A 10,971-nucleotide genomic window follows, 5' to 3' on the forward strand; every position below is an offset into this window, starting at 1 on the left:
GATTGATTTCAAAATAGTTTAAATTGACATATCTAAATTTTTCAAAAAGGTCTGCTAAAAATAACACATCAGATTTTAGGTACAGATCGATAAACTTTCCATGATCCCAGGTTGAGTTTGTTTTTCCAACGGAGTTGGCTTTCGTTTTGAAGTGATCCCAAATCCCTTTTGCTTTTTGGTACACATCCGGAGATTCCATTTCATTTTTCAAATCGTTAAAAAACATGTCTTCTCTGAGTGTTTGTTCGTTGTAACTTTCTTGTGAGGTGTATAAAGAATATGGCACAGAACCTTTCTTTCTCAGTAATTTGAAATCTTCGTTGTCTGTATAAAAAACTTCCTGGTGATTTTGAAGTCACCATCTACCATTTATTTTTGGTGATGTTGTCCAAACCGGATTGCAAAAATCTGAAGGAAATTAAAAACCGAAAACAACCAAATTGAAAAGAAATATAGTCATCTACTGACTTGGGAAGTGGTTTCAGTCTGTTACCCTTTGTCTTCCTAATCAGCGTTTTTTTAGCCAGTGTTTTAATGAAAAGATGAGAATCATTATGACTAAGATTGTGGAAGAAAATCGGGAAGGGTTGGTGTGGTTTGCCATGAGGTTACAGAAGTTGTGAGCTGCACCTCTAAACTTACCTCTGTAATGATCATGATCCCTAACCATTTTTTCATTGTTCTTAGCCTCTTTACTGCTACCTGTTTCACAGTATGCGTCACTTCGTGAGCTACAATAATAGCAGTTTCAATTTTTCTTATCCAGCTCGAACTTTTCTTGCTCTTCGCTAGTCAACACCATTTCTAATTCTGTATTTAAAAGTTTCCTAAATTCATCTTCCTTCTGTATTAACCATACACAAAACCAATCAACCACATCATCCCTGCGGTATGAAAAATATGCGTTCTAAAAAAATTCTGGATAATCTGAATGAATGTAACATCCCACCACAGAGGCTTTTTTCGGATTTTTAATCGTGTAGTTTTTTCTGACCCCTCAGTGCAATCAGCACAGCTTTCGTGCACGTATTCGACACCCTCGGCAGCATTTACATGAGTGCTAGTTGCTTCGAAATTTTGGCATACACCACCTAAGGAACCCTATTTTTAAACGTGTGTTTTTTAAATTTTAGGTTTGCTGTTCCGCTTCCCTTCTTCGGCATTTTTACTTCGCAATAATCATGTACCCCACATTTCTTTTTGTGATTAACTAGAGTCACTTCTAATATTGCAGCTGAGAAAGCAGAGTTAATTGAAAGCATGAAAGAAGCCCCAGATGTGGTAATTGTGCGAGAGCCACTAGAAGAATGGAGAAACTGTACTGGGAAAAATCTGCTTGAACTCATGTACAGTGACCCGGAAAAAACATTCTGAAGAAGTTCAATTGATGGCGATGGCAGACTACAAAAAGACAAAAATTTCGGAGAGAAGCATTTTCTTAACACACCATATCTTTTCACGCTTGAACTAGAAATTGCGGAATTTAAATCGTGAGCAATTTAAGAACTTATATGTCTTGTATTTCAAGCACTACAGAAATATGTGCGAGACCGGTAAAATTCCCAATTTCATAATTTATCTTCGAACTAACCCGAAAGTTTGTTATGCCAGATTGAAAGAAAGAAATCGCGCCGATGAAAATTCTGTTAGTTGAGATTACCTAAAACATCTTCACAAACTTCATGATATTCTATTCATTGAACAACAGTGGGGCTTACGGTGCGTTACTGTAAAGAATGCAGTGCGAAACATAATAAGGATTACATAAGAGAAAAATACAAAGACCCAAAGTTTTATGAACTTCAAAAAATCCGCAATTCTTTATCACGCTGCGAAACATCGCCAACACTTGAACATTACATAGGTTGTACCAACAAGTTGTTTAATGATTGGCTGGGCTGGCAAAGAAGGAGCCAAATTATTGTGAAGGAATAACTTGATCATGTTTACCAGTGTCTTGTTTTGGAGACGTTCCAGAAGTGTGCAGTATCAAGTAAAGTCCGGTCAGTGGAGAGGAAAATCGTAGTAAGAGTGCAAAGATAGATCACAGTATGTACAGGATTCAATTATCAAAGGCTTCTCGTCAATTACGAGTTCCCAGTGAAGCCATCCTGAGGAAATCAGGGGTTAATGTTCGCCCTCCTGAGCATTCGCCCTCATTTGGTGAAGTAGCCAGCGCAGAAGTAAGTGCGCTCAATCAGAGCGTCGCTTACATTTGAGTCTAGGAATTTCAAAAACGATATCCAAACTCGCATTCATACTCCGGCGCAGTGGATAGTAGTGATAGTAGTCCTACACTATTCTTGAATGTTATCGCTGCTTTGGAGAATGACTCGCATTTGATCATGCCGACAACTAGTGAGCAGTGTGTCCTTCGAGGTGCGCCCTGCAACCTCGATTTTAAGGGTTCTGAATGTGGTTTTCATTCATACAAATCATAGAAGTACGGTATTAGAACCAAGGTTATCTCGGTACAGACTTAAAGGTTAGGCACGCCTGTACTTCACCAAATGATGTTGAATGTCTCGGGAGTTTGTGTGCAGGGCTTGAGAAGCGAACATTAACCCCTGATTTTCTCAGGATGCAGTGAAGCAGAAAGGGTCAGAATCTCAAGTAAATTCAAAGCTGCAAAAAAACACCCTAAAGTGATTTTATGTCTGAGACGGGGAGCAACTCATTGAATTTTTCTGAGTAACCTTTCCCTTAACTAAACCATAACTGTTTTGTAGCGTAAAACCTTTTCGATCTTGTATTCAATCTGTTCTGGGTCTGGTACGTAGCTGAGTTCATCTGTATATACAATAACCGTCTATAATTTTGAGTTGGTGGGCAATGGGCTTTGTGAAAATTATCTGTTTTATTTAAAAAACTTCTTCTGTGAAATGAGAAAGGTAACCTTTAGCAAATATGGTTTTGTACTTGGTTATCCTTACACTGTCACCAATCTCGTATTTTGGTTTTCAATAGTCTTTCAGCAGAAATGCGCCATATAGAGTGTACCAAACAGTCCCGGAGTTTTCTTCCTTCCTGGCTTTTACGGGTTTCATTCCAATGGATGAGTGAAATGTGTGATTGTAACCATTCACTAAATCGCCCAAGATTCCTAACCATTTGTAAATCTCTTCTGCCGTGAAACATTTCCACATTTTCGTTTTTAAGGTCTTGTTTAAGTCGCTCGACAACAGCTGATTTCTTACTTGAGAAAGTTGAGAGCCATTCGATGTAATTTTTCTCCAGTAATTCTTTCAACGATTTGTTGTAGAATTCCTTTCCGTTGTCAAACTGCAGGTTCTCTGGTTTGGCCTCTTTAAAGAGTGTGACAGATAAATCCTTCACTTCTTTCCCCCGCTTAGTCTTAACGGCCAGAGCCCATGCATATCGACTGAATAAATCAATGAAAGTTAAAATACTCTGAAGTTTTAATTGTCGTTTTCATACTGCAATCTGTAAATCCACTAAATCAGCTTGCCATTGCTGGTCCACGTAAGATACCATTTTTTCCACAAAATGAAATTTTCGGTGATTGGTTTATGCAATTTGTAGGTTCGTAAATTGGCCAGGAAATCTTTTAGTTCTCTGTACTTGATCAGCTTTCCATCAGATTTTATTTTTCTCCAAAGTTGACTTGCATTGTAATAGGCCACAGTGTTTTGAGGGTTAAAATACAAATCTCTCAGGTAATGTTCCTTTGAAACTTCTTTCTCGGATGACTTCGTAATGAGGAAGGATTCGCTAATGGTTTCACTCTTTATCTACTTCTACTTCTTCTACTAAGACCGATTACCTAGGTCGTAGGGGCACTATGGCAGCTGGCAGCAGTGATGCATGCCCAAGTAGATCTGTTTTCGGCCTTCCTGATAAATTCAGTAGTTGTGCAGCCGTTCCACTCTTTGATGTTATCCATCCACGTTTTCCTTGGTCTTCCTCGCTTCCTCCCTCCAAAATCTTGAATTAAAAATGGAAAAAACACTTAACAGAAAACAACTAAAAAAAGTGAACTTCAAAAAATTAAAAGTTTGCACACTAAAATCTTATCACAAAAAAAACTATGAAATTTCTCGAGGAGATGAGGATTGTTGTGGTTTAGAGAAGCTCACCACTGCCTTACCTCTTGCTGCTCTGTATGATGTATATGAAGTGACTGATATATAAGTATAGTAGAAAGGAAAAGAGTGAAAGAGTACAAGATAATGAAAAAATGATTATTCTTGGCAAGATGAAAGATGGAATTTAATCTAGAGTGGGCGTATTTTCATCGGGTCTAAAATGATCAGAATAATGTTTCTATGCTTGGATTAAACATCAAAGTATAAATAATCTCAATGAATTTTGGACCATGTTTTACCAATAAACTATTTTAAAAAGTTTACAGCTCCTTCAGAATATTTATCTCTGAGAGATGCTTGGAAAAATATAAAGCCATGGGAAAAAGCGAAAAATCATCCGAAGAATTTCGAAGTACATTTTCAATTGTTTTCAAACCAGACTGATATAGCTAGGAAGTTTATTGTTGGTTATTGTTTTAAAACTAAAGAGGAAAAGGAAGATACAGAAAATCATTTTCTGAAGATTACACATCTTTTTCACAATGTGTAAAATGCCGGAATGTTAATTGGCACTGCAGTGAACGCCGTTGGCTTTTCGGGGGCTGGGTTTCTTTTCAAAGCTCTTTGGTAAAGAAATGGTTATCTAGAAGAAATGGGAAGACACAATTTAGCTGTTGAAAAAGTACAAAGAGAATCTAAGGTATTTGATGAGCACCTTAAACATGTCATTGATTTCGTTAATCTTTAGTTGAAAAGAGAAAATGAAAGTGCAGTTGATTTTCAGAATGTTGATGCTTTGATTGTGCTATACAATGAATTGCGCTCAGACAATAGAGTACAACTTAGGAAGAAACCGGAGTTAAAAGATTTTTATCAACCAAGTGGGGAAAAGAAAAACTATGAGCATCTCTTTATTATTGGTGGTGTTTCGGGTGCCGGGTTTCTGGTAAAATAACTGGTCTAATGTTAGGAGAGTTGATTACGCGATTATAGGGGCTGATATTGTGGTAATTTCGTCAATTTTTGATATTTTAAGGCCAGTATTTTTAGCAAAATATATTTCTTAAAAAGGGCACAGTTCGTGGTAATAGAAAATCACACTGTGCCACGCTTGGAAGTTTGTATTTGTGGCTGCTAGATAGCGCCCGGGCGGGCTAATTTAGTGGGTTTTTGGAGGGGGTTCAGAGAAAACTTGGGAGATTAAACTTGGGAGATTAAATCTCTGGGGCTCCAAAAACTTGCAAAATACCTTAAGACGGAACATTGCGATTTTCTTTTACTATCTTTAGCCCCCGTTTAGTAGAGCATTGCTTTCAAAAGCCCATGGAATTGCTTCCTTACCTCAGATTTTGTCCCAGTGTGTACCTAAGGCAGATGTTACATAAGAGTGAACGATTCACTTTTCACTCTTCACGCATGACGCCTCACGCCTCATCATTCACTCCTCACTTTTCATTCCTCATTTTCCCAACGTTACACAGAGTCCACGTTTTACTCGTTCATTTCTCACTTGACATTTCACGGGTGCGGTCATGGACTCCTCAGAGGACGAAATGCTTGCTATGTTGCTGTTTTTTAAACAAAGGACAAACTTTCTTTGTAGTTGTCCATCCTGACCCTGAAAAAAAAAATCACTTGAGACTATGTGTTTTGTATTTATCTTGTTTATCCCCTCATTTCAATAGAAGTACTATCGGATTAATACGGCAAATGGTTGTATGTGCTGTAGTAATTCGAGAAAACTCCCACAAGACAAATACCCAAAGCTGTTGGAGGAAATCGTCCCTTGACAGTCAAAATACGTCCTGCATCTGGTCCGGTTCACTTCACAAAGAATGAGCATGTCCATTCTTTGATTCATGCATAAACTTGATGATCTCACGCCAGAAATGAAATGAAGCGAAGCAAAGTACAAAATGACAGCCTATGTAACAGGGCTCATTGAAAATACCTTGTTAATTCTTGGGTTCACCAATGACCCGTGAATAATGAGGCGTGAGTAGTGAAAAGTGAACGTCTATGTAACTACTGCCACACGCAGTTGTTGGTCACTCTAGCACTAGTGAATACCATGAATTGGTCTCAGTGAATAGCAGTGGAATGTTATTGTGTCCAATCCCATTCAACAACACTGCCACCTTGACGCACAATTGGATAACAATGGCTATTGAATTAATTTACAATGGAAAATTTGCATAATTTGCATCAGAGTCAACAAAAAAACTGTGTTGTGCAGTACCATCTGTCGTAGCAGTATTTTGCCTAATGATACTGAAGAACTTTGTCTAACTTTTAGTAACAAAAGTTTAATGTTCAAATGGAACCATTCATTTGTATAACATTTTAGTCCCACGACAATTCAAGCCCTCAATTATCAATTCAATGCCAGGTCCTGGATAACCCACCTGAGAACCTTCTGCTACATATACCTTCCTACACATTACGAGAAAAGCATAAACTCAACCCCGCGCATGCGCAGACGTGACCCGATCTGACCTAATTGGCAGACCAGCCGGTCAATAGAAAATACATTGAGCACGTAGGTATTGCCATCTCACGGTTTCCAGGGGAACTGGGGGCAAGTTGCCGATAGCAGACATGAAGGATATAATATATATCTATCCCCTGGCCAAAATTTCAAGTAATTTGAAGAAAATTTTAAGTTGAACACATCGACGGTGAAATTTGCCCGATTTTCCAAGCCTAAATGCATTAGAATTGCTTTGAAAAATGGCAAAATTAGAGAATGTAGTGACTTTGAAGGCTTGTAACTTACTTGACAATAATCGGGATTAACGCCGCGAGTGCGTGACAATTCCAAACTTGTTGTTGCGGGATCCATGGTAGCGATTGCGGGCCTCTGATTGGCTGGCGATGTGAACGGTGCTGCCACCTTACGGATAGCGGACTTGCTCCATTTCTCCTAATGAAACACAACATAAGCACCCAGGAAATGCGTGAAAGCCCCAATTTTGAAACAAAAACTACCCGGCCGACTTGCCAATGACACTGTCGCCGGGCAGATTATACCCCGCTGAATGGGGGTGTGGAATGAAACTGCTCACTCCCGGCTGGGAATTTAAGACTATTTGAAAAAAATCCATGGACACGGATGTGCATACCCCGTCTATGGGATTGACCCCCCCCCCCCCCGAGAGGGCTGTGAAAAAAGTTTTTTAAGGAATTAGATATTAAGTATTGGTATAATCGTTTGTTTGTTATTGTAACATAACCGGGAAGAAATGCTGAAATTGCCTACTCTCGGCTAGGGGGGGATGGTAGAGATTTTTAGAATTTTGATTTTTGATCCACAAAAGGTTATTGTTCGTATTGTTTTTTTACCAACTTCTTTCACTCTGTTACATTCCGATATTTCAATTATAATCTTCTTGCAGGATGCTCGAGTAAGGTCGTTGGAGGAAGAGCTATCCGTTGGCGGTGATGATGATTCAAATTGATGGTTGATGCAAGATGTTTGATAGACAGTTGTCTCCATCTGGTTCACTAAAGACAAGAGAGAGGGAGAACCATTCCAGCAGGTGATGCCTGCGTAAACTGCTGTGGCTGTAATAACAATAATTTATATCGAACAAATAATCTAAATTTAGTGAAAAATAAGGTCCAATGTTGAGTCTTATGAAAACTCATCTATGATGAAAGTGTATAATCAAAGTGTTTGTAAAAATTTTAAACAGCATAATATTGTCTAGCTTTACCAAAGCTTTCGTGGTAATCCAACTGAGAATTTTTCAGGCGGTCCGTTAGTTCGATTTTATGAAGAATAAACAGACGAACTTATCCCGATCTTAGAGGATAGTATCCATGGCAACGTACGCGAAGAGGTCAAGACGAGGGTAGAAAGGTCGCAGATACGGGAACATCAGGTATGCAAAGCGAGGCAGATAAACAAATATGGCCGACTTGTGGACAAACACAGAAGGAAAAACGCAAGGCTTCCGATAAAAACACCACGATCTCGGCGGATTATATCGGCAAATGGGTAAAGAACTGTTCTCAGCGGATTCTCAACGATCCGAAGTTGTCTGTGATGGCGACGGGATTGAACTTTGCGTTGACCCAACGGGAGGTTCCTATTTTGGGAATCATCACGACCACAGAAACTGCATGTCGGAGGCTCAACGATAGCGATGCCAGTGAACTCGATGGTAAGATCATCAATGAGATCGGCAAACACAAGAACATTGAACATAATATCACCTCTGAAGAGGCCAAAGCCAAACAGAGTCTACAGAAAGATAATTCAATCAAGATTCTGCCAGCCGTCAAGGGCAGGTGCACTGTAGTGTTTGACAAGAGGCGGGAACTTCGATAAGTGTATTACTCTCCTAATGACACCAAAACCTAGGTGCTTAAGAGGGACCCCACTCAGAAATACAAGAAACAATTTGCCAGCTTTTCGAGGGAGTTATTTGAGAAGGGTGCGATTGATAAGTACATACATCGTTAACTAGACCCCACCACTGAGACCCCACCTTAATTTTATGGACTTCCTAAGTTCCATAAAAAGGATACGACCGATTGTGAGCAGCATTGGATCGATCTCGTACAACTGTGCCAGGCATGTGGCCGACATTCTCTCGCCCCTGGTGGGGAACACTCCACACACTAAAAAAAACTAAATGGTTGCAATCAACTACAATATGGTCATATTCAACCATATCTAATAGTTCGATCAGGAACAACAATCCAGTAGTTTTTTACTGTCATGTTAAAACATAACCATAACCACATGGTTGATATGTCAACTATATCGCAATTTTTAAAATCTAACCATTTCAAATGCATAGGAGTGTAAGTGTAACTAAACTAGTACTTGACGTATGATGATGAATTACTAAAATACACCAATATGATTGCTGCTATGGCTCCAATTTCAGTTCAATGTGTATACTATCAAGATGAAATTCCCGTGGCCTTGATAATACAATGTAGATAATCCGTTATCATTCCATTATGAGATGGCATTCACACATCATATAAAAATGAGCCATCGTCTCTGAAGGGTCTTACGTCCTCAAGACACAATTCGGCTTGCTTATAAGTCGATGAGAGTCCCCCAACTGCTCTTTGCTCCTTCACCGTGCAAGTGACATAAGAAAAATGTGGTCCAAATAACGACGACAACGTATTCATCCATATGCCAACGTGGTTATTGCGGGACTATGCTGTCCTGAGGTCCATCCTACCACTCCTCACCAATATCATCAATAACTCATTGAGCGAGGGTCGTGTTCCCAGTTGTTTGAAAGATGCGAGGGTCACTCCTTTACTCAAAAAGGCTAGCCTTGACTGTGACGAGCTAAAGAATTACCGCCCCGTCTCAAATCTGGCCTTCTTAGGTAAGGTCGTTGAGAAAGTCATAGCCAGACAGCTATTTGAACATAATATGAGTGAATTCGGCCTCATGGACGATCTTCAATCCGCTTATAGACCAGGTCATAGTACCGAGACCGCGTTACTTAAGATCAAATCCGATATTGATTCTGCTTTGGACAATCGTAAAGGTGCAATACTGATTCTTCTGGATTTATCCGCCGCATTTGATGCTATTGATCACAAGACATTGTTACATAGATTACAGGATAGGATTGGTATATCAGGCGTCGCACTCCAGTTGTTTGAGTCATACCTTTCATACCTTTCATACCTTTTTAAAGGTATGAAAGGTATGAAAGGTAGCGGCTGGGGGCTGTCTGTGGCCTCCATGTCGATGTAGGTTAGTGGGCGGCTGTTTACTATAGCTTCTGCTTCCGCCATAAGCGTCCTCAAAAACTCGTCATCGAGTTGATAACCATGAGCCATCAGCAGACGGGAAAGAGCGTTCCTGATAGATCGGATCATACGTTAGTAATAAGGAAACGAATGTACGACTATCTACGTCAAAACCTAGAATCATGGGTGAAAAACTTCACCCTTCATCATTATTCATGTACATTTGTCAAGAATTCACTGTTTTAACCCACAAACACTACCAAAAACCCAACATGGAAAATGTCTGTAAACACTGGGGGGTCTTTGGTTTTTTTAATTTTTTAAAAATTTTTTTTTTCCCACAAACCTGACAAACTTATGGATCGGGACACCCTGCTGAACATACGCACTGACGTAATTAATGTTAAACAGATGTTACCTTAAACAGATGTTACTGTTAAATGGGCATAAATGTTATTGATCTAATAGAAAGTTCAAGCTTCCACACATGAGGTTGTGTTTTGGCGTGGGTTCGTTTCCCGGTGAAGGCAACATATGAAGACTGGCCTATGCCAAGCGTGTTTACTGCGCATGCGCGTCGGTTGTTTAGTTACATGTTACAATGAAAGATGTCGCTGAAAATCGGTTGCCAATGATGACAACTTACTGTTGTGATAAGTTTGTTAGGTTTGTGATTTGTACAACGAGCAAACAAGTGTTAGCCGGTTGCTATCAAAACAAAACTGTCATCGTTTGCGCATGTCCGTTGCCAAGATGGCAGGAATTATGAGTAATGACGTCAGTGCTGCCATCTGATAGCATTTGGCCTAACCAAAATTCAAGGAAAAATTCAAGGGAAATTCAAGTAAATTAAATGTATTACCCATTGGCAACGAAGCATAAGGATAACATTACATTTGACTTTTGTAAATTTGATGCCTATGTTACCACTAACAGATTTTTCAAAGTACAAGAAAGTGATATCGCGCCAGAGTTTTTAAGATTGAAAAACAGAGATGATTGTCTTAGACTTGAAAAAAACCCACTGGCGTTCTACCAGACCCAGTTTAACATGACCGTATGGTTCGCGACAACTGGATGTGGCATTTCACTAGAGCATCTGAACAGCAGCAATCAAATGATCAGATCACTTTACAGGTTCCACACTTACTATCAAATCAGAAAAATTATGAAAAACCTTGATATTCCCATT

The 10,971-nt window shown here is 39.4% G+C and overlaps 1 protein-coding gene across 2 annotated transcripts in view; it reads left to right on the forward strand.

The window, feature by feature from the left end:
- Nucleotides 1-8,921, forward strand: part of LOC135488511 (uncharacterized) — a 111,140-nt gene extending 102,219 nt beyond the window's left edge. The window contains exons 4-5 of one of the 2 annotated variants that reach the window (XR_010446995.1): nucleotides 7,442-7,585; nucleotides 7,800-8,921. Coding sequence is in view for 1 of the 2 variants with exons in the window: in XM_064773151.1 (XP_064629221.1) it covers nucleotides 7,442-7,504 (63 nt within the window). In the remaining variant the exon portion in view is untranslated. Of the gene's footprint in view, nucleotides 1-7,441 lie in introns of both variants that reach the window. The other variant, XM_064773151.1, reaches the window with a different exon arrangement.
- Nucleotides 8,922-10,971: the final 2,050 nt, after the last annotated feature.

Source organism: Lineus longissimus, chromosome 1 (assembly GCF_910592395.1).
Source record: "Lineus longissimus chromosome 1, tnLinLong1.2, whole genome shotgun sequence".
In the NCBI taxonomy this organism is placed as follows: Eukaryota; Metazoa; Nemertea; class Pilidiophora; order Heteronemertea; family Lineidae; genus Lineus; species Lineus longissimus.